Source organism: Poecilia reticulata, chromosome 17 (genome assembly GCF_904066995.2).
Source record: "Poecilia reticulata chromosome 17, P_reticulata-male-v2, whole genome shotgun sequence".
NCBI lineage: Eukaryota > Metazoa > Chordata > Actinopteri > Cyprinodontiformes > Poeciliidae > Poecilia > Poecilia reticulata.
This window is the reverse complement of record NC_088846.1, coordinates 30,512,065-30,535,183: the sequence shown is the minus strand read 5'-3', so window position 1 is coordinate 30,535,183 and position 23,119 is coordinate 30,512,065. Positions and strand designations below refer to the sequence as shown.

The 23,119-nt window shown below is 47.1% G+C and overlaps 1 protein-coding gene across 1 annotated transcript in view; it reads left to right on the top strand.

Annotated features, from left to right (window-relative positions):
* The window catches only part of lamc1 (laminin, gamma 1), a 49,729-nt gene extending 34,415 nt beyond the window's left edge, over window positions 1-15,314 (top strand). The window contains exons 4-29 of the mRNA XM_017309949.2: window positions 3,005-3,135; window positions 4,488-4,654; window positions 5,342-5,530; window positions 6,333-6,450; window positions 6,664-6,762; window positions 6,832-6,968; window positions 7,042-7,164; window positions 7,238-7,427; window positions 7,522-7,634; window positions 7,702-7,923; window positions 8,196-8,384; window positions 8,524-8,769; window positions 8,952-9,105; window positions 9,192-9,334; window positions 9,562-9,740; window positions 9,818-9,974; window positions 10,076-10,281; window positions 10,354-10,433; window positions 10,594-10,731; window positions 11,027-11,171; window positions 11,244-11,393; window positions 11,462-11,576; window positions 11,966-12,165; window positions 12,247-12,405; window positions 12,496-12,595; window positions 12,667-15,314. Of these exons, the coding sequence (XP_017165438.2) occupies window positions 3,005-3,135; window positions 4,488-4,654; window positions 5,342-5,530; window positions 6,333-6,450; window positions 6,664-6,762; window positions 6,832-6,968; window positions 7,042-7,164; window positions 7,238-7,427; window positions 7,522-7,634; window positions 7,702-7,923; window positions 8,196-8,384; window positions 8,524-8,769; window positions 8,952-9,105; window positions 9,192-9,334; window positions 9,562-9,740; window positions 9,818-9,974; window positions 10,076-10,281; window positions 10,354-10,433; window positions 10,594-10,731; window positions 11,027-11,171; window positions 11,244-11,393; window positions 11,462-11,576; window positions 11,966-12,165; window positions 12,247-12,405; window positions 12,496-12,595; window positions 12,667-12,923 (4,107 nt within the window). The 3' untranslated portion in view covers window positions 12,924-15,314. The remainder of the gene's footprint in view (window positions 1-3,004; window positions 3,136-4,487; window positions 4,655-5,341; window positions 5,531-6,332; window positions 6,451-6,663; window positions 6,763-6,831; window positions 6,969-7,041; window positions 7,165-7,237; window positions 7,428-7,521; window positions 7,635-7,701; window positions 7,924-8,195; window positions 8,385-8,523; window positions 8,770-8,951; window positions 9,106-9,191; window positions 9,335-9,561; window positions 9,741-9,817; window positions 9,975-10,075; window positions 10,282-10,353; window positions 10,434-10,593; window positions 10,732-11,026; window positions 11,172-11,243; window positions 11,394-11,461; window positions 11,577-11,965; window positions 12,166-12,246; window positions 12,406-12,495; window positions 12,596-12,666) is intronic.
* Window positions 15,315-23,119: the final 7,805 nt, after the last annotated feature.

The following is a 23,119-nucleotide window of genomic DNA, read 5'->3' as shown; positions in this document are numbered from 1 at the left end:
GGTAAAAAAAAAACATTTTAGTTCAGAAAAGTGGGATTAATGAAAGTTTTAATCTAAAGTCTATCAGTAAATAACAACAGGAGTCGCTGAAGTTTCTGATGAAACGTCTAAAGCAGGTCTCATTCTCGTGGCCCGCGGGCCAATTGTGGCCCGCAGGACGATGTCTGGTGGCCCCACAGTGATATGACAGCATAGCATTAGCGCGGCCCACTGGGTGAGCGGACCTCTGAAGGAAGTCCCGCCCCCCGTCATGGCTGACATTCGGTGCTAGGCTAAGCTTCACCGACTTCATGCACACTACGCTTGTTACAATAGAGCGGCGGATGATGGACCAGTCCGGTACCAGACGGATGATGGACCAGTCCGGTACCAGGCGGATGATGGACCAGTCCGGTACCAGGCGGATGATGGACCAGTCCGGTACCAGTTTCCCTTCCCTGCAGTCGCCATACTGGTACTTTCTACCATTAATGCCACGATCAAACACAGAGAAAGGCGACTGGTACCGGACTGCTCGTCATCCGCCTGGTGCCGGACTGGTCCATCATCCGCCTGGTACCGGGCTGCTCGTCATCCGCCGCGCTGCTGGGACAAGTAGAAGCGGTGATAACGTCACACGTAGAAACGTTGCTAGCTGGCTAAAGACTTATATAAAACGTAGAACAAGTGGAATAAACTTAAGGTGCGTTCACACTGCAGAATAAAGTGACCCATGTTTTGACGTAATGCGACCTGTATCCGATCTTTTCATGGCAGTGTGAACAGCTCAGGTCGGATTCTTTTCAAATGTGACCCATAACCGATACTATCCGATTCAAATGCGACCATAACGACCAGGCCGCCTTCATCCGACCTGAACGTCCCGCATGCGCCCTGTACTGCGCATGCGGGACGTTCAGGTCGTTTATCTGTCGCTGTGTGAACGGCCCGGTGAAAAACATCCGATTTGACAGACGAACAGAATCGCGTCACTTCAGGCTGCAGTGTGAACAAAGCCTGGATGTGGTCACTCCCTCATCATGTCTAAGCCAAAGCCTGCAGTTCATGTATTGGATAAATAATTAAATGTTGACGTTGGTGGATATTTAAATGTTTTTGTGGAATCCTTAATGCGCCCGGCCTCACCCAGACTCTGCCGCCCTGGTCTAAAGTTTCTGCTTCAAAGAAAAGCCAGTAATTCGAGGCTGAACCAGAAAAGATGTTTCATGTTCCAGCTTTTCATCCGTTCAGTAAAATCATATTCATTCATTCATAAATAACTTTCCAAGTTAGCATGATAACATTTATGAATCATGTTTCTGGTTTATGTTAAAATCCTGACCGCTGCTGTGTGAGGTTGCTGGTTCTGATCCTCCGGCTGCAGCTGGACGGTGTCCAGGCAGGAAGAGGGAGTCCGGAATCTGGGAGTCCGGAATCCTCCCAGCTGGGAAAACGATGACGGATCAGATGATCCTGTAAAACCGACCAGATGCTTCCAGTCGCTGCAGATAAAACGGAGATTTAGACAGAAAACAGCAGAAACGTCCTGATCGTCCCTGGAAACAGAGACTCAGTCTGGACCAGGACCTGGACCTGGTTCTGGTTCTGGTTCTGGTTCTGGTCCTGGTTCTGGTCCTGGTCCTGGTCCTGGTCCTGATCCTGGTCCTGGTTCTGATCCTGGTCCAGGTCCTGGTCCAGGTCCAGGTCCAGAACCAGGACCAGGACCAGGACCTGGACCTGGACCTGGACCAGGACCAGGACCAGGACGAGGTCCAGGACCTGGTCCTGGTCCAGGTCCAGGTCCAGGTCCAGACATGCTGTGAGCTCTCACTCTGAACCTCTGGGTCCGATCCGCCTCCTGCCGGTACCGACCCGCTTTCCCACGTGTCTCCGGCCAGAAACCCGGCAGCTGTGAATTCCTTCCTCCTGTGTTTAAATCTCAGAGCAAAAAATAAAACTTTATTGATTTTGGTTCCATCACAAGTTCCCAGAACTGCAGAACTTCCTGTCAGAACCTTACAGAGGAACCAGAACCTTAAAGAGGATCCAGAACCTTACAGAGGATCCAGAACCTTACAGAGGATCCAGAACCTTACAGAGGATCCAGAACCTTACAGATGATCCAGAACCTTACAGAGGGTCCAGAACCTTAAAGAGGAACCAGAACCTTACAGAGGATCCAGAACCTTACAGAGGATCCAGAACCTTACAGAGGATCCAGAACCTTACAGAGGGTCCAGAACCTTAAAGAGGGTCCAGAACCTTAAAGAGGAACCAGAACCTTACAGAGGGTCCAGAACCTTAAAGAGGGTCCAGAACCTTACAGAGGATCCAGAACCTTACAGAGGATCCAGAACCTTACAGAGGATCCAGAACTACGAACTGCCTGCTGTGTCCAAAGGGGAAAATTACAACGTAAAATTCTGTGTAGTTTTTAAAAACTGATGAAAAATTCAAGTTATTTAATGACTGAACATGATTTTATGTAACATGTTATTAGTTCAACACATGATGACTGAAAATCCGTCTTTGTATTTTTTCTGGTTATGATTTTGGAGATTAGTTTGTTTTCTGTGAAACTGAATAAAGTCTGAGGCTGTAAATACTTTAAAGACTTTAAATCAGATATTTTGCAGCAGCAGTAAAACAGTTTTATGGCTTTCTGACCCGAACATGTTGCCCTGACTCTCTCTGACTCTCTCGCTGCTTCAGACTCAGATAAAACTCAAGGTTTTTGTGTTTCTAGTCTCAATATGACGATCAGAGTCTGGAGCCGTTTTCCTTCCTGGTGATTCTGATAAAAACTGGTCTCACTTCGTTTTCCAGCCTCAGACGTTTATCTCTGTTAGCATCTTGAGCCGCCGCCTGCAGACGGAGCCTGTTGCATTTTTGCTGCATGCTTGAACAGGAGAGGGGCGTTTGGGGGATCGTTCACACTTTTAGCTTTCAGACAAGCTCTCTGCTGTAACCGCCTGTGGTTTCCTGCAGCCTGCCTGCTGTAACCGTCCGTGTCGTCTCCGTCTAGGACTGGGTGACGGCCACAGACATCAGAGTGACCCTGAACAGGCTCAACACGTTCGGAGACGAAGTTTTCAACGACCCCAAGGTCCTCAAGTCCTACTACTACGCCATCTCTGACTTCGCCGTGGGAGGAAGGTAAACACGCAGGCCGAGTTAAACATTCATCAGCCGGCCCGGGTTCAGACAAAAGAGGCTCCAGAGGAGTGGGCTCAGGTGGATCTGTGGTCCTGATCCGGCCTGTGTGGGCCGCTGCTCTGCATGGGGCCTGGTTTCCCCCCGGCGGAGCGGAGCGGGGTGGGCAGCCATCACCAGAGTGGTGAACTCTGAGCCTCTGAGCCACAATCTGCTTGAAATGTAGAGCAGATTTCCATTACACATCCAGCATTCCTGACATTCCTGGCTGGCAGGGCCGGATTACAGGGGATGGGGCGGAGCGCTGCCCTGACGGACCGGCGGCCCGCAGTGCGCCGAGGCGTGGCGCTCCTCCGGGCCGGGCCGGGCCGGGTCACCTGGTTGGACTTTAACCAGATCCATGAAACATCCTGCATTCAACACAAACACGGAGCATTAAGGCTTTACTGGAAACCAGTTCAGCTCAACATTCACTGGATGAAGATCATTTAATACCAGCAAACTGTTGGTTTTGTTTGGTAAATTAGATTTGGTAGAAATTGCTGGTCATTAGTTTATGACTCAAGCAGCAGAAATTAAATAAATTCATTTAATGACATCATTTTTAACCTAATTTAAAAAATAACTTTGTAAATTTAATCAAAAAAATGCAGTTAAATCTCTAAGAGTCGTTTTCTCAGGCGCGAGGCATAAAAACGATCTGGTGAAAGAATCGATTATCAGCTGTAACGTCTAGAAACTCCTGGTTTCAGGAAGCAGGTCCAGCCTGACGGTTACATGAACATAAACATGTTTGAGGCCTGATTTGAATATTAAAGACTTTAGTAAAGATCCGTACAATGGCTGCTGAGGGGAAGGAGCTGAGAAAACCTTCTGATGGATGAAAGATGGATGGAGTTCTTCCTCTCCTGATTTCTGTTTGCATTCCTGTGATTATTGATCCTTTCTGATCAGAAGCTTCATGCCGGACTGTTGTCTTAATGTCTGACCGCTCCTCTGACCGTCTCAGCAGTGAAACACGACGTTTCCTGAGGTGACAGAAACACGTAGAGCTGCTCAGGTTTATCGGCCCTCTGACTCTCAGTTGTTCGTTGTGCTGTCAGACTTTCCACGGCTCCGTGCCAGGAAACACCTGAGACAACAGGTGAAGGTGGAGGCTGAACGAGCGCCGTCCTGTCGGAGCCGAACCTTCAATCAGCGAGCGGAACAGACTGGAGCTCGCTGACAGATTTCACACCAGCAGGCTGCATTCAGACTGATGATGAAATGCTGTTGCTTTGTCAGGGGAAGTGCTGAGTGGTGTGTCATCCAGCTGTAACAGGTGTGTGTGTGTGTGTGTGTGTGTGTGTCGTCAGGTGTAAGTGTAACGGCCACGCCAGCGAGTGTGTGAAGGACAGCGGCGGCCGGCTGGTCTGCGACTGCAAACACAACACGGAGGGCGTGGACTGCGGCGTGTGCAGAGCTTTCTACAACGACCGGCCGTGGAGGAGGGCGACGGCCGACAGCGCCAACGCGTGTCTGCGTGAGTCACCGGCTGAAACCGGCCGGCAGCTGCGCTGGGCGCTGGCCAGGCCTCTGGGGGATTGTGGGAGTTGTAGTTCCTGTTTACTGCATGACGAAGCGATGCTCAGTCTCCCACACGGCAGGAAACATGAGAGGCAGGGAAACTTTCCAAATCCAGACATCACCATTAAGTGATGAACTCAGGCTGTTTAGTTTCATGACTAAAATCCAGAATTATACAGAAAATATAGAAGTAAAACAGAAGAATGAGGATGTTTGGATGGAAACACCAAATTCAGACCTCATTGCAGAACGCAGTGGAGCGAGCAGCTCTGCTGGTGTCAATGTGAAGACATTATGAGAGACTGGAGACTTAACAAACCAGCACCCTGCCCAGGGATGTAAAAGCTCTGCGTCTTTACTCCACCTCAGTCAGGAATGACCAGCTGCTGTCCTTTCTGCTCCAGTTCTGACCAGCATTATGACGCTGACCGAGGCCTGCTGAGGTTTCCTCTCTTTTCTTCACCCACATTAAAAATTCCTGTTAAATCAGATTTTTTTCTGCCCAGGAAACAGGAAACAGGAAACAGGAAACAGCTCGTCCACATTGAAGCAACACGAAGACAGACAGACTGTCGTTTCTGTCTGAGTTTGATTCTGTCTCGCTTTTCAACCAGCGTTTTCAGGGAATGTTTCCGTGTTTCAGCCTGCGACTGCAACAGGAAGAGCTCAGACTGTTACTTCGACGCCGAGCTGTACCGGGCCACGGGTCACGGAGGTCACTGCAGGAACTGCGCCGACAACACCGACGGGCCCAACTGTGAGCGCTGCCTCGACAACTACCACAGAGACCAGAGCGGCAACCGCTGCCTGCCCTGCAACTGCAACTCCATCGGTGAGTCTGGATGCAGCAGATCAGCAAATTCATCCTTTCATCCTGGCAGGGAAACGTGAGTTATGGACGCATGAATCTGCTGGGCTGACATCTGACTGGTTCACTTCTGTGTTGATTCAAAGTCTGAGAAACAGAAACTGTTGTATCAACTCTGCGCTATAAATTCACACCAAACGGCTCAAACAGCTAAAACCTGAAACATGAAGATCATAAAGTGAATTAAAACCTGGAACCGAGACGCCAGCTGTGTTTCTGCCCCCTGCTGGTCGTTTTACTCAGTTTCTGGATGTTTCACCGTCTTTATCTGGATGTTTTATCATCTTTATCTGGATGTTTTATCTTCATCTGGATGATTTATCATCTTCATCTTTTATCATCTTCATCTGGATGTTTTATCATCTTTATCTGGATGTTTTATCTTCATCTGGATGATTTATCATCTTTATCTGGATGTTTTATGTCCATCTCAGGTCTGAGTTCTGCTTTAAATGTTTATGGCTCATTATAAGATGGTGTTTTTTTCCTTTCTGGCTTATTTTACTTCTTGTTGCTTGGATATTTTATGGGTATGTGGGAAACGTTCTGTGGATTTTCTTGGTGTTTGCATCATTTTTAGCTCTCTGCTTGTTTTCTGTGGTCAGTTTGTTGGATCCTTCCTCAGAGAAAGTTCCTGGTTGTGTGTCCTCAGGTGGAATCAGGTTGTCCTGCTCTATTCCAGCCTCTCTGCGTGTTTCATTGACGCCAACTCTCTTTGGGAGGTCAAAGGTTACCGGGCTGACGGCAGACGTTTGATTGTTTGCAGGTTCTGAGTCTCCTCAGTGCAACAGCAGAGGCGTGTGCGCCTGCAAACCCGGAGTCACCGGGGAGAAGTGCGACCGCTGCCAGCCGGGGTTCCACAGCCTGACCGAGGCCGGCTGCAGGTACGCCGCCGCCGCCGCCGCCGCCTCACGTCACCTGGACACAAACCGCCTTAAACATGGCAGAGCCGGAAGTTGGTTTCTGAAAAGCAGGAACCGGATCTGAGCTGCCTCAGATCAGAGCGCCACCTGCTGGCCACACCGTGGAGTTTGGGGTCGTTTTGTCACCCGAAGACGAGCTCTGTGGGTAAATTTAACCCTGTGCTTGTCTGCCAGGCCTTGCACCTGCTCGCCGTCAGGCAGCACCCAGGAGTGTGACGTCAACACGGGTCAGTGCCGCTGTAAAGACAACGTGGAGGGCTTCAGCTGCGACAGGTGAGGCCCGCACTCAGGTTCCGGTTCCTCGTTAAGACGCTCTTCATACCGACCCGTCTGTCCCTCCAGATGTAAACCAGGTTACTTCAACTTGGACCCCAACAACCCCCAGGGCTGCACGGCCTGTTTCTGCTTCCAGCACTCGTCTGTGTGCGACAGCGCCGAAGGCTACAGCGTCCACACCATCAGCTCCACCTTCGACAGAGGTGAACTCCGCCTGCAGCCCAAGCTCTGGGCACGCTTACCCTCTAGTTTCTGACTTCCTGTTCCTGTTTGCAGGTATGGAGGAGTGGAGCGGCCAGACGCGGGACGGATCCACCGTCCCTGTCCAGTGGTCCCCCACCGGACAGGAAGTGTCCTTGATGTCTGAAGACTACCAGCCGCTGTACCTGGTGGCCCCAGGTACCGAACCGGAGCCGTCCTGGACCCTCCGGTTCCCCCCAGAGACTCACTGCTGCTGTTTTCTGCTCCACAGAGAAGTTCCTGAGGAATCAGATGCTGAGTTACGGACAGAACCTGAGCATGACCTTCCGAGTGGAGCGGCGGGACGCTCGGCTGTCGGCCGAGGATCTGATCCTGGAGGGGGCCGACATGAGGCTGGCCGTCCCGCTCATCGCCCAGGGCAACGCCTACCCCAACGAGAACATGCAGACCTTTGTGTTCAGGTGAGATGAGGCGTCTGGATCAGACCAGATTCCTGCTCTCTGTTGGTCCTGAATAAACCCAACGGTTCTGGTTCTGGTTCTGGTTCCGGTTCAGGCTCCACGAACAGCCCGGCTACCCCTGGAGGCCGACCATCAGTGACTCAGACTTCCAGAAACTTCTCCACAACCTGACGGCCATCAAGATCCGGGGCACCTACAGCGAGCGGAGTAGGCATCTCCCACACCTCCACCGCCTCCAGAGACGTTCTGCCATAAACCCTGGTCTGGTCTGCAGGTGCTGGTTACCTGGACAACGTCTCCCTGGTGACGGCGAGGCGGGGCCCAGGAGCGCCGGCCCGCTGGGTGGAGCAGTGCACCTGTCCGCCGGGTTACCAGGGTCAGCACTGTGAGCAGTGCACCCTGGGATACCGCCGGGCCCAGCGGGAGCTCGGACCCTTCAGCTCCTGTGAAGTCTGCAACTGCCATGGACACAGCGACGCCTGCAACCCTGATACTGGTAAGACTGGGAGGACTGGAGCGGACGGTTTGATGGTCACAGGGACTTTGGTCGTTTTCAGGTTTCAGACAGAACCGTGGGTTTGTTCCTAACTGGTTCTGACTGGATCCAAACTGGGTTCTGTTTTGCTTCTCTAACTGGTTTCCAGTGGCTCCAGTTTAAGGCTGGATGGTTGTTGGTCAATTAGATGCTCGGCCCAGACTTTGTTCTGGTTCTGGTTGGTCAGTAATCTGTGGGTCAGCAGGTCAAAGCGTCTCCTGTCTCCTGTCCAGGAGCCTGTGACTGCCAGGACAACACTGCCGGGTTGAGCTGCGAGCGCTGCCGCGACGGTTTCTATGGCGACGCCACCCAGGGCACGGCGGGCGACTGCCAGCCCTGCCCCTGCCCCAGCGGAGCCACCTGCGCTGTCGTCCCCAAAACCAGAGAAGTGGTTTGCACCAACTGTCCTGCTGGAACCACAGGTACCACAGAGGACTGGACCGGGCAGCGCCGTGGTTCCTCCCTCCGAGAGACGATTATCTGGAATAGACAAGCTGAGCTTTTGAAACATTAAGGTCAGTAGAAGTGGACATCAACATGCAACACCTCGCCTGTGTGCAGGGAAGCGCTGTGAGCTCTGCGACGACGGGTTCTTCGGGGACCCTCTGGGTCAGAACGGGCCGGCCCGAGCCTGCCGGTCCTGCCAGTGCAGCAGTAACATCGACCCCAACGCCGTCGGAAACTGCGACCGCGAGACGGGAGAATGTCTCAAGTGCATCTACAACACCGACGGCTTCTTCTGCGACCGCTGCAAGGCGGGCTTCTTCGGAGACCCGCACGCCTCCAACCCTGCTGAGAAGTGTGCAGGTAAGCCTCATCGACCCAAATGGGACCAGAACCGGGTTTTACTCACCGCTGCTGACTGACACACACTAACGCTGCAGAGTTCTCGTGTTGTACTGCCAACCCGGCTGCAGCCTCAGTTCTTAATAACCAGTTTGGACCAGTTGGTCTTGGATTCACGTCTTTTTCACGCTCTTCCTCATCAGCCTGCTCCTGCTCTCCGCTGGGCACCGTGGATCAGCAGACCGGCTGCTCTCCGGTCACCGGTCAGTGTCAGTGTCTGCCTAACGTGGATGGACGCGACTGCAGCGCCTGCCAGCTGGGATTCTTCAACCTGCAGAGCGGCAGTGGCTGCCAGGAGTGAGTTTCAGCCCTTCACTGCAGCCGTTGCATAAAGTCATTTCACGTCTTTGATCGTGGATAAACTCATCTGCACCTGTCCACAGGTGTAACTGCAACCCAATCGGCTCCACCAGTGGCGACTGTGACATCGACTCAGGACAATGCGAGTGCCAGCCCGGCGTCGCCGGCCAGCACTGTGGCCGCTGTGAGGTCAACTTTTTCGGCTTCAGCTCGTCTGGATGCAAACGTGAGGACAAAACCAAACAAGTTACTTCCACCTGTGACTTACTTTAACCGTACAGTTGAGTTTTGCAGTATAAATAAACCCTGCAGGATTAGATCCAAGGACCAGTCCTGCTAGTTTTCCTGAAGGAAGGATGTTAAATATGTATCACAGTTTTAGTCATTCTCGAGCTGCAGATCAGTAAAGATGTGAAATATGAATAAACTGTCGTCTTCCTGTTTCCTGCTCAGCGTGTGACTGCGACCCTGAAGGTTCTCTGTCCGGTCAGTGTAAGGAGGACGGCCGGTGCGAGTGTCGACCCGGCTTCGTTGGAGCTCGATGTGACATGTGTGAGGAGAATTACTTCTACAACCGGTCAGTGCCGGGCTGCCAGCAGTGTCCGTCCTGCTACAGTCTGGTCCGAGACAAGGTGAGGAGTCGTCGGTCAGAGCGCCGCTCCTTCACATGACCTTTTCAAACTGAAACGGTTTCTAAAACGGTGTCCAGGTGAACCAGCAGAGGCAGAAGCTCCAGGAACTCCAGACTCTGATAGATAACCTCGGCTCTGGCCAGGACACGGTCAGTGATGAGGCCTTTGAGGACAGATTGAAGGAGGCAGAAAAGGTCATCATGGAGCTGCTGGAGGAGGCTCAGAATAGCAAAGGTAAAGCTGCTCTGCAAACGGCCACACAGGACGATGTGAGGACCAGAAGACGTTTTATTAAACAGCATCAAGATGCTAATGTACCGCCTGGGTCCTTGCAGATGCAGACCGAGGTCTGCTGGACCGTCTGAGCGCCCTGAACATCACCCTGACCACCCAGTGGAACCGACTGCAGAGCATCCGCAACACGGTGGACGACACCAGCGCTCAGGCTGACCGCGCGCGGGACAGAGTCCAAGACGCCGAGAGACTGATAGACCGAGCTCGGCAGGAGCTGGCCAAGGCCAAGGAGGCCGTCAGCAAAGTGGTCAGTGAAGTCAGTGTCCTGATATGCAATGGACGGATCAGTGGCAGGTAACTGAGCCGATGTGATTCACAGGACGTCAAACCGACTGACGGCTCTGGAGAACCCAACAACATGACGCTGCTGGCGGAGGAGGCCCGGCGCCTCGCCGACAAGTAAGACTGACGGCGCCGCCTGTAGCTCTGACTGGAGAACCTGAAAGACTCACCAAGGACTCATCCAAAACCCCAAGATGAACTGAATTCATCCATGACAGTTCAGAGAATCTTTTGAAGACATCTTGACAAAAATGTGCTGAAATGTTGTTCCCTACAGGCACAAGATGGACGCCGACCAGATCGAAAAGATCGCCAAAGATGCCAACGACACGTCAACCAAAGCGTACAACCTGCTGCTGAAGACCATCGACGGCGAGAGCAAGATGGCTGACGAGATTGACAAGCTCAACAGGATGTAGGTCACATTTCAGTTTGTCTGGATGAAAACGGTTTTAAAGGGACAGACCCACACGACCGTGTCCTGCTGGCAGTGTTGTGGCTTTTTCTTCATCTGGTTTAGTACTTTTGAATCTCTGATTTGTCTCCAGCTGCTTCATGCAACGTCTTTGCTTGTGAAAGGTTTTCTATTTGTGCTCATTTTGTGGTTTTTACTGCAGTTTGTGTCTTTTAATGGATGTTTGGTAAAGTCTGTTTGAAGTTTTGGACTTTGAGGCAAAGTCCGTGAGTTTCTGACTCCTCCTCCCGTCCAGGTACAACGAGGCGAAGGACCGGGCCAAGGACCTGGAGCAACAGGCCAACAAGGTGCAGGCGGAGGCCGACGACGCCGGGAACAAAGCCCTGAAGCTGTTTGCCAACCTGACCAGCCTGCCGCCGTTTGACACCAAGACACTGGAGGTAAATGTTAGCAAGGTAAAAAAGACGTGTTGCTCAAGGAATCCAACTTATTAACGATGCACCTGATCTCAGGATGACGCCAAGAAGATTAAGAAGGAGGCGTCTGATCTGGACAACCTGATAGACAAGACGGAACGGGAGTACAACGAGCTGCGAGACGACCTGAAGCCCAAAGAGCAGGAGGTCCGGAAGCTGCTGGACAAAGGGAAGAGTGAGCAGCAGGTGAGCTCAGGTTATGACCGAGTCTCGTCTGGCTGAGCCGCTTGACATTAAACCTGCTTCTGCTCCAGACTGCAGATCAGCTGTTGGCCCGAGCCGATGCCGCTAAAGCTCTGGCCGAGGAGGCGGCGAAGAAAGGCCAGTCAACTTTCAGAGAAGCAGAGAGCATCCTGGAGGACCTCCGAGGTAACCGCCCCCGTTCCCCGCCGCAGCTCCGGGATCCAAACCTGGTGTTCACCTGAGATGGAGACGAGAGACCAAACCGCATGAAGCAGCGACTCAGGCTGTCAGGCTGCTTCATGCAAACTGGTGCACTGCTGTGAAAAATCTGTTTACTGGAAAAAATGATAACCTTTTCATAAGAAAAGTTTGGGGATTCTTAGCTTTATGTTTTCTCAATCTGTGCATTAAAAAACCTCAATCAATGCAGAGTCTAAACAAAACAAGTTCTTGTCTAAGAGAAAACTGAAAGGATGTTGATGCAGGAAGCTAAATGTGGAGACAATGTTCTTTAGTTTTCCACGTATTGTAAATGTTTTCCTTCTAAATCATTTGAATCTGATGGTTATTTCCAGACTTTGACAGGAGGGTCAACGACAACAAGACAGCAGCAGAGGAAGCCATGAAGAAGATCCCTGTCATCAATGCCACCATAATGGCCGCCAACGAGAAGACCCGGCAGGCGAAGGAGGCGCTTGGTAATGCTGCCAGTGATGCTGGGGAAGCCAAGAGGAAGGCCGAAGAGGCTGAGAGGATCGCAGGCAACGTTCAGAAGGTAACGAGGCGCCCCCTGCTGGGTGATGAGCGGTCCGATCCTCTTCATCCGCTCACGTCTCCTCGCATCGTGTCCTGGCAGGGCTCGGCTAGGACTAAAGAGGAGGCAGAGAAGGCGCTGCAGGACACAAACAAGCTGGACAAAGATGTTGATGACATGATGGATCAGCTGAGCGCCGCGGAGGAGGAGCTGAAGAAGAAGAAGGCTGAGGCTGACAGCGACATGATGATGGCTTCCATGGTACGAACTGATCCTCTGGGCTATGAGGAAGTTTCAAACTGTTTTAGCAAAAGCATTGCTGATAGTCGGTGGGATTGATCTGCCCTGCAGGCATCGGATAGCGCCAAACAGGCTGAGGACAACGCTCGCAAGGCCAAGAGTACGGTGAAGACGGTCCTGAAGATCATCACAGATCTAATGGATCAGCTGGGTAGGTCCAGAACTCGTCTGTCGCTGGCGACATTAGCTGTGACTCAAGCTAACTGTCACGTGTTTCTGCAGGAAACATTGATAAAGTGGATCTTAGCAAACTGAACCAGATTGCTGAGTCTCTGAAGCGTGCCAAGGACAAGATGGCCGGCAGCGAGCTGGACAAGAAGCTGAGGGAGCTGAATGACGTGGCGACCACACAGAAGGAGATGATCGACGACTATGACCGGCAGATCCGAGAGATCCGCAGCGACATCAACAACCTGAACGACATCAAGGCGGCGTTACCCGAAGGCTGCTTCAACACGCCGTCGCTGGAGCAGCCTTAGCCCCGCCCACATCGTCCATCCGCCCCGTTTCCTCCCACGCTCACATCTAACACCCCGGCGTGCGTGCCGACTTTTACCAAAACAGTTCTTTCTTTGCCAACATTTCAGGAGAGAGGCAGTCGCTGGTGACAGCGGTGTCGTTACAGTGACCTCCGCGGTGCAGGGGCGCTGGGCAGCGAGGTGGACGAACCTCGGAGAGACAACCAGAACCATAAACCCAATGTGACTGCAGCCCACTGGCACCTCGCCATATTTTTGTCTTCAACATTTCAGAACACGTGAAGGAATTCTCAGATCCTCCTCCCGAAGCTACGCTCTCGATACGGACAGCAGGGAAAATGTTTCAAATCCTCTCTTCTGCAGTATTCACACCTCCAGCAGGTGGCAGTGTTTTGTAAAGTCACATAAACTGCTGTGCAGGAAGCTGCCAAAGTCCCAGACAGATGAAAACAGACCCAAACTCCTCCTCATTTACAATTTCCCACATTTTAGCCTTGACAGAAGCTGTGAATTCTTTGGGAAGTGGAAGTGGCCGTTTTCCGCCACAGACAGAAACAAAATGCTCCACATAACTAAGAGCTTACAAGCAGCTTCAGTGGTTCAAATCTGTTTATTGACCACAATAAGTAAAACTTAATGTTAGTTTTTATAGTGAAACATTTCAGTGGTTGGCTCCAGATAAACAGCGATACCTAAAATTAAACCCATGGTCTGGTTTGCATCACTTTGGATTCATTTATCCTGCCAGACCTTTTAATCAAAGCCATCTTTAGCAGCAGGTCTCCAGGTTTCGTGAAGGTCTTACAGAGTTTCTCGTTTGGCTTCTGCACATTTTTTAAGTGTAGTAACATTTTACTGATTCCAACTGCTGATTTTCTAAAAGTAATGTTTAAATATCACTTTTATTTGTCACAATAATTAGCAATGGAACATTTGCATTAGCTTGGAGAGGGTAATGCTGGCAAGCTAGTTTTTCATGTTAGCTTGTCAAACAGCTAGTTATCATGTTAGGGTGAACTCTACATTTTTTTTGACAATTCTAGTCCTAAGTTTAAATTTAACTTACATTCCTTCAGTGCTATTGAAGGAGGAGGCGATTAGCTTCACTTTGTAGCATCATTTTTTTCACAATCAAAACTAACATGCTAACCTCCCATCTACAACAAAGAGACATCTCTGCTTTTAAACAGCTCGCTAGTTAGCTTTGTTAGCCTTAGCATGCTAGCTTAGCTAACTTTTGTTGGCTCAGGTTGAACAGCGTAACTTCGGACTCTGAAGCCTGTTTGGTTCTGCGTATTCATTAGCATCATGGATGCAGCCCAGGTTGGACAGACGGTTTCCAGCTAGCTGCTAGCATGTTCCAGGACAAAGTCTGAAGAAAGTCCTGGACTTCAGAAAGCCTGGGCTGCTCTTCCTCAGTAGGAGGAAGATGAGGACCTGTGGGGTGAATCAGCAGTTCTGTTTGTGGTGGAAACCTGAGTAGAGATGATTTGTACCAAACGATCTGAAGCTTCCTGGTTTCACCGGGTAAAAGGTTTTTCTAGTGTTGGAAGGTGCCAGATCCCCCGTTGGATTGTTTTTGTGTCTAAAATCCCGTTCTGACCCCTGAGTGACCCCTTCTGGACTTTGGCAGCTTCGGCTCATGGGTGCGTTCCCACGCTGCACCTCGCCTTCGTCTCCACATCCAAACACTATGCAACTTTGTACATTCTGCGTAGCGAGAGTTTTATCTGATACACTGGTGCTAATAATTATTACAAATGTTTTATTTTTGAGTGAATGTTTTTTATTATGCGTTAGAGCGAGGAGTTTATTATTATGCGTGTAAATAAGTGATTGGCTGATTTTATCCTGAGCAGCCCCATCATGTCTGATCACAATCAACTGAAACCTCCAGGTGAAAATATATCCTCTATCTGTGGTATGTTATTATTCTAATTGTTATAATTATTATTATCTCTGCTTGCTTGTATACAGGGCTGAGAGCTGTTGCCTTCCACCATTACTGTTTGTGCTGATTCTTTGTGGGTTTTCAGAGGTTTACAGCCCATCGTCATGCAGGACGAGTCCGTTCCGCCTTAAAGGACAGTTGTTGGTACTTCAGCAAAGTTTTTAAACTCACACAGACCCATCCTGGACCACCAGACCCCAGAATGTCCTCATGCCGTCTGTTTCAGCGACTCGCCTGTGGCCCCTGCAGCCTGCGCAGCTCCGGCTCTGTAATCAGTATTTTAAGTTATATGGGCTGTTTGTGGTGAGATCTGCTGTCGTTCTTCGTGTTGGTGGCCATGTTGCAGCTGCTCAGCCTGCAGGATTTCTGTTTCCATCTCTTCACGCCTGCCTGTAAACCCAAACCTAACATTTCAGTAATAAAAACCAACTACTACAGGACTTGCTTTGAGTCGACTTTCTTTCAGGCTGTTCCTCCTGTGGACGAACAAGACAAACTGTTCAACTGACCAACTGGACATTTCAAAGCCTGTTTTTGACGTGTAGCAGTCTAGAGATTCTGCAGACGGAGGATGTGCTTTGGTGGAGCTTCTCCTCACTCACTGCATAGAGATGCAACATCAGCAGAATATTTTCAGAACTTTTTCTGGATCTTCTCTGTTGAGCCTCAGACATGATGGATATTTTTGCCCACAAAACAAGTTATGAATCTTGGTCATATGAAAATGAAATTGGACATGGTTGATTTATTTTACTAAGATTCGGTAAGCAGAAGATATCAGGTTATATTTTCTAATATTGCTTTTACTATTTTATTTGTTTTTGTCACGGGGTCCAAGCTAACCATAACATTAGCGTTAAGCTAACAGAACAACATTAGCATTAAGCTAACAAAACAAAATTAGCATTATGCCAACCATAACAACATTAGTGTTAAGCTAACAGAACAACATTAACATGCTAACAGAACAGTATTAGCATTATGCTAACAGAGCAGCAATAGCATTAAGCTAACCATAACATTAGCATTAAGCTAACAGAACAACATTAGTGTTAAGCTAACAGAACATTAGCATTATGCTAACAGAGCAGCAATAGCATTATGCTAACCAGAACAGCATTAGCATTATGCTAACCAGAACGGCATTAGCACAAAGTAAACCACAGCATCGTCCATAACTGGTAATCAAAGACCAAATGACAGCAGCTGATGAACTGAAAAGGTAAATTACAAAAAAAGAGCAGAGCACTATGGAAACTAAAGCTAATAAAAATGCAGCTGTAGCTTATCAGCAAATTGTCTGCATCATCATTCAAGATGGAGAATTCGGTTAAAGCTCAACGTCATCAACGTCATCACCATAGCAACCAGAAACCTCTCGGCAGGCGGGCGTCCTGGGTGGCGGTGATGGAGTCGGGCATCGGCTGAGACTTTGATCCCATCTAGACATTTTCTTTACTCTAGCAAAGTGAAAAGTCGCTAGAATATTTTTGCTTTGGTAAACAGAAGGTTCTGCTTCACCAGGTCTTTGTTCCTTTGTCTCTGCTCTGCCCGCTGTGGCTCTTCAATCTGTCCACTGTGGAACATCCGACCTGTCCAGTGGCAAATGACCAGGCTGGACCACAGGTACTGGGAGACGTCAGTGATGGAAAAGTCACAGGTAGATCGGGTAGCAAAGAAAGTACACCCGCATGTGTACGGGTCACTTTCCACCAAAAATAGGATTTGCTGACAAAGTATTTTGAAGGTTTGCAGTAAACTTGCTGGTATATTTCTCTGACTGAGCTGAGACACGTCTGTCATGCTCTGTCTTTAGCAAAGGCCTCATTCCTCTGTGGGCAGAATCAGTAATATAGATGCTATTTTGTTAAAAATCTTTCATTCCAGCTGCTGTTAACATGATCACTTCCAGGTTCACTTCCAGGTTCACAGCATATCAACCAGACCAGTTTGTTGGTTTGGGACATTTCAACAACCAAATTATGCTTCAGTTGTTGTACATGAGTCATTTTGTCAAGACTGAAACGGATTCGACTCATTTTGGGGAAGAGATTCTGTCTGATGGATGGATGGATGGATGAATGATGGATGGATGGATGGATGGATGGATGGATGGATGGATGGATGGATGGATGGATGGATGGATGGATGAATGATGGATGGATGGATGGATGGATGACTGATGGATGATGGGTGATGCAGTGACCTTCATGATGTCACCAAACCAGTCATCTCTAGAGTTCATCCTCTCACACTTCCGGCTCCTGCAGCCTGTAGATCTTCTTCCTTGTCCTGCATGTCGGAGCATCCAGTTTACCGGGGCTTTGCCGCCCCCTGCTGGTCAAACTATGGACTAATCCAGTGTTTTCCAACCACTGGGCCGCGGCACACTAGTGTGCCGTGAGTGATCGTCAGGTGGCAATCCTAAGCTTTGAACCATGTGGATTGCAGCCCGCTGTGGCTTTGCTGTGTATTTTTCTTCAACCACCAGGGGGCTCTCTAGCAGGAAGTGAATCATTAGAAGTCAAAATAAGAAATCAAAGAAGAACGGCTAATTTTCATTTAGAACAGCCACATGCTAGCAGCAGGAGAAATGATGGAGAAATGTTTTCAAACTCATATCATGCAGCTTCTAAGTTCAGGGTTGTCGATCTGGCTCTACAGGAGGGAACAGAGCCGCTGCACTTCAGCTCGGTGTGAACGAAACCATGGTTCGCTTTGGAGACGGAGGGCTGCGTCCAGCTGATTTATTAGGACGAGGCCCTCTGCTGCCCTCTGCTGGGTCCTGATGGAAAACCGAGAGCAGCTTCCAGTTTTTATTTTATTTTTTGTTTTAATTGAAGGTGCTAGTATGGTGCGCTCTATAGTCCGAAAAATACGGTAATTGGTTTTAAAAGATTTTTTGAAAATGAATTATCTGCAAATAATGCCATCTTCGAGTGTCTGCTGTAGCAGTAGCAGCGCCGTAATCATGTAATGTTCTCACCACTAGGTGGCAGCAGGTACAGAGCATTTACATTAAAACAAGGAAGTGAATCATTACAAGTCAAAATAGTAAATCAAAAGAAGAACGGCTAATTTTCAACCACATGCTAGCAGCAGGAGAAAAGGCGGAGAAATGTTTTCAAACTCATGATGCAGCTTTTAGCTTACGGGCTGTTTATCTGGCTCCACAGGAGGAAACAGAGCCGCTGCGCTGCAGCTCGGTGTGAAGACGGAGCGCTGCGTCCAGCACATTGATTAGGACGCAACGTCATGTAACGTTCTCACCACTAGGTGGCAGCAGGTACAGAGCATTTACATTAAAACCAGAGAATTAGTGAATGTTCCAGGTAGCGGTGAGAGCTTTGAATCTAGCAGTGATGGAAAAGACAGAGAAGCTCAGCAGGAGTTAGAAAGAACATGAGTCCATTTCCCACAACATGTCTGTGTGAAGTGAGCTTCTCTAGTCTGGTTACTATAAAAACTAGAACCAGAGAAACTGAGATGTGGAGGAAAAGCTTTGTCTTCAGCTTCTGACAGGAAATCATCTGTTTTCATCCAAACATGCTCAGGTTTCACTCCAGGTGCGCAGTGGTGGAGAAAGTACTCAAAAAATGTACTTAAGTAAAAGTACAAATACACAGACAAAAATGTACTTAAGTAAAAGTCAAAGTACCACATTAACATTTTACTTAAGTAAAAGTAAAAAAGTCCTGGCTTTTAAAAATACTTAAGTATTAAAAGTAAAAGTACTTGCTGAATGCATTGCCTAATCACTAATATTAAGTGTACCAAACGTATTTAATTTTAATACATCAATAATGTGCCATTTTAATGAACAGCCACAGATTAAACATGTTTTTATTGAATTTACTCTGTAACATAGTTTAGACTTAGATATGTGATTCTATGCATCATAATTTCAGGGATGGAAACATCTTGTCTCCTGTCCTAACATAACATGAACTTCACTTTTTTTGCCACACATTTATTTTGAAAGAAATCCAACTGGCAGAGGAGGACATGGAACCAAGGAGCCTCGTAGCAGAGTTGTAGTCTGGACCACTGAACCCAAGACCAAATCAAAACCAGCACCCCGTGCTACATGACAATAACATTAAGTTTACCTATCAAAACTGCTTCTCAAATTGATCTGAAAGATCCACTTTCCCATAAAACACCTAGATATTAAATACTTAGAGCTGAAATAAATTTAACCAGAAACAATTCAAACTCTTCTTCATTCTGTTTTGCTTTCATCTCTGTGCCACAATACACAGAGGTCTCCTGCCATCCCTAAAGAAATAACGCCCTGGGCAGTTGCCCATATTGCCAATGTCAGAAATAATAATTGTCTGCACCATTAAACATAGCAATTAACAACGCTCAACTATGAACACTGTCCAAGGCCCAATAAGCAAGAAGTAACCAAGCAGGAGGAGCACCGTGACTGTTCTCATCCTCCCTCCTGCTGCAACGTCTGCCACCATGACAGGAGACGAAAACAAAGAGCAATGAGCATGCTCTGTGTTCCTACGTTCTTGTTTTATTTATTCGCCAATTAAATATAAAATAAAATAGCTACTGCAGTGTACGCAGAGCATTACAAGAACAAAGAGCGGCTCTCAGTGAGGCTTCAGTACTATAGGACTTGGTCAAGATCCGTCCAGAAGAATCGGATCGTCCATGAATGTCATATTACTATATTGCACTTTGGTCACAGTGTTGTCCCATATCTGCAACACCTCAGTCAACACCTCCACACAATAATTCAGCGCATGAGTGACAACTTTTTTTCATAGCAGATGCAACATGTGTCTCAGTACAGCTAGCTCTGCTAGCATCACGTCCACAGATCTTACCTTTCTTTAAGCTTTCCCTCCAAGTGACGCTAAAAGTTGGACGAAGTCCCACCGTCTGTGAAAGCGAAGCGCTGCTGATTTTACATGTCGCCATATCAATTTATGCAGCTATTATATTAGTGACGCTCAGAGGAAACCACTGCGCATGTCTTGGAGCTCTGTGTGCGAGTAAAGGTGGAGCCGATGGGTGACAACAGACACGTAAGTCACGTTATTGCTCGGATTTTACGGCGCCACCTTAAATCCCTGAACTTCACATTTTAACGGACAAAAAGAGCAACGAGACTTGGATGTAACGAGTAACGCGAGAGTTTTGTAGAAATGTAGTGAAGTAGAAAGTACAGATACTTACTGTAAAATGTAGTGGAGTAAAAGTAGAAACTATCCATTATTAAATCTACTTAAGTAAAGTACAGATACACGAAAATTGTACTTAAGTACAGTAACGAAGTACTTGTACTTTGTTACTTCCCACCACTGGCTGTGGCTCCTTTCATTGTGACCTCATCGAGGTTGCCATTTGCTTGTGGTATTCCCAGGTACTTGTAACTGTCCTCAATTTCTGCTATTGTTCTTTCTGGGACTGAGACCCCTTCTGTGTGGACGACCTTCCCTCTATATATATATATATATATATATATATATATATATATATATATATATATATATATATATATATATATATATATATATATATATATATATATAGAGAGAGAGAGAGAGAAAGAGAGGTATACGTTTATAGATTGACATCAATATATAGATATACATATCTATATATAGATTTATATATATTTATAGAGAAGCATATATATATATATATATATATATATATATATATATATATATATATATATATATTATATATATATATATATTAATATATATAATATATATATATATATATATATATATATATATATATATATATATATATATATATATATATATATATTTATTAATATATATATATAGAGAGAGAGAGATAGACATCTATATATAGATATACATATCTATATATAGATTTATATATATTTATAGAGAGAAGCAGATATATATACACATTTACATATATATTTGTATATAAATACATATCTATATATATGTATTTGTATACATAAATATATGTTTTTTTGTTGTTCTGGGTTGTTTATTCAATGCCACATGACTGTTTTTATTTTTAATGATGTAAAACACTTTGAAATGTCTTGCTGCTGAAATGTGCTATACAAATAAAATTTGATTGATTGATTGATTGATTGATTGATTGATTGATTGATTGATTGATTGATTGATTGATTCCCCAGAAAGACAGTTTTCTAAATCTTTCCCAGTTTGTATCGGTTCAGACTCTAAAATTCTCTCTTTGTTCCACGTTGTTTACATTTTCTTTCTCTAAATCTCCCTCTAATGTGGTTTTCTGATTTGAATTAGAATGAAACATCTCACAATGGATGAAGATGACTACTGATGTGGTTGAACGTGGGGGAAGCCGGAGTCCCCGGAGTGAACCCACACCTGCACGGCGAGACATGTCCCACCGTGCAGTCCTGTCTTTTCAATATTAAAATGTCCAATTAAAAATCACAGTAGCTTTTTGTCACATTACCGCCAATCACCACAACACACGTGGCCCCGCCCCCTTTTAAATCTACTTTAACATCAGTTGATGTCTAAGCTGGATGGACTTTGCATCTGTTTCTGAACAGGCGTAGAGGAGGTGGAGTCAGAGCCTTTTTGATTCGCTTCCACAGCGATTTCTTTTTCTTGGGGTTCTCTTCTTCTTCAGAAATATTCTTCTCCTCAGCTGATTCACCAGCTGCTTGCGGCTCTAATTCCTGAGGTGGTGTTTGGACTTTGTTCAATGTTACATTTGTTTGTGGAAGCGATGTTGTCTGTTTTTCCATTGGACCACACTCCTCCTCTGTGGAAACTGCCTCAACTTCACATGCTACGTCTTCTGACACTGTCCCAACTGTTGTCTCAGCTGGTTCAGGAGCAATCTGGGGGATGTCAGGTCGTTCTTCTGGATCAGGATTTGTTGGATCACTGATTGGGACCAAGTGTTGATCTGAATCAATCGGGTTTACAGAAGTTTCCAGTTCAGTATTTTCTTCAGCGACCTGCAGTTCTTTAGAGATTTCTGTTTCTATTGTAGGAATCTCAGTTTCAACCAAGGCTGTTTGATCCTCAGTTGTTTCTACAGTAGAAACTTCTTTCTCTATGTTCGCTCCAGAAATGTTTTCCATATATATATATATATATAGATGCCTCTCTCGTTGCTCAGATGCCTTTCTCATTGCTGCCTTTCTCTCGATCGTACGATTAGATTCCTCTGAACAGCTTTTCTCGTCCTGATGGTCTCCATTCTGTTGTGCCATGGTGACCGTTTCTTCATCTATCACCTGCAGAATTTCACCGATGGCTGTTTCACTTGTGAGAATCTCGTTTTTGATGATCTCTCTTTGGTCTCCAACCATTTCCGGTACTGAAATGTCTCTTTCAGTGTCACCAGAAATGTTATCATTGACAGCTTTCAGCTCAGATGCTTCTCTCCTTGCTGCCTTTCTGATCCTGCGTTTAGATTTCTTTGAAAGTTTTGTCCCATCCTGTTTTTCTCCATTTTGCTGTGTCATGGAGACCGTTTCTTCATCTATCTCCTGCAGAACTTGACCGATATCAGTTTCATTTGTGAGAATCTCGTTTTCGATACTCTCTGCCTGGTCTCCAACTATTTTCAGCACTGAAACTTCTTTTTCAGTGTTTTCCTTACAGAGGCTCTCTAGTTCAGATGCCTCTCTAGTTGCTGCCTTTTTCTTCATCTTACGATTAGATTTCTTTGAACGTTTTTTCTCAACGTGATGGTCTCCATTCTGTTGTGCTATGGAGACAGTTTCTTCTTCTATCACCTGCTTTACTTCAATGATGGCTGTTTTATTGGTGTGAATTTTGTTGTCGATGCTCTCTGTCTGCTCTCCAACTATTTCCGGTACTGAAATTTCTTTTTCAATTTTGTCACCAGAAATGTTTTCCTCACAGAGGCTCTCCAGTTCTCCCGTCACCGGTTCTGATATAAAACTAACAATTTCTTCTTTGCAAATCTCCGTTTTAAGGGAATCCTCCTGATCACCTTCTTCAGGGAGAGAAGAGTCCTGATCAATAACGTTTCCAGTGCTGGACTTAGAGGACTCTTCCTTCTCTGGAGTCTCGGAGATCGATTCCTGTTCGGTAACTGTAGAGGAATCGTCTTGTGTTCCAATACTTTCAGCTGAAGTTCTTAGTTCAGTGGCGGCCTGTTTCTCCAACCAAATGTGAAAGGGAATCATTTTCGTCTTGTTGCGCTTAGTCTTTGACCGTTTTTCCTCTTTTTGGTCGACTTTCTTTGGTGTTTCTGTGACGGA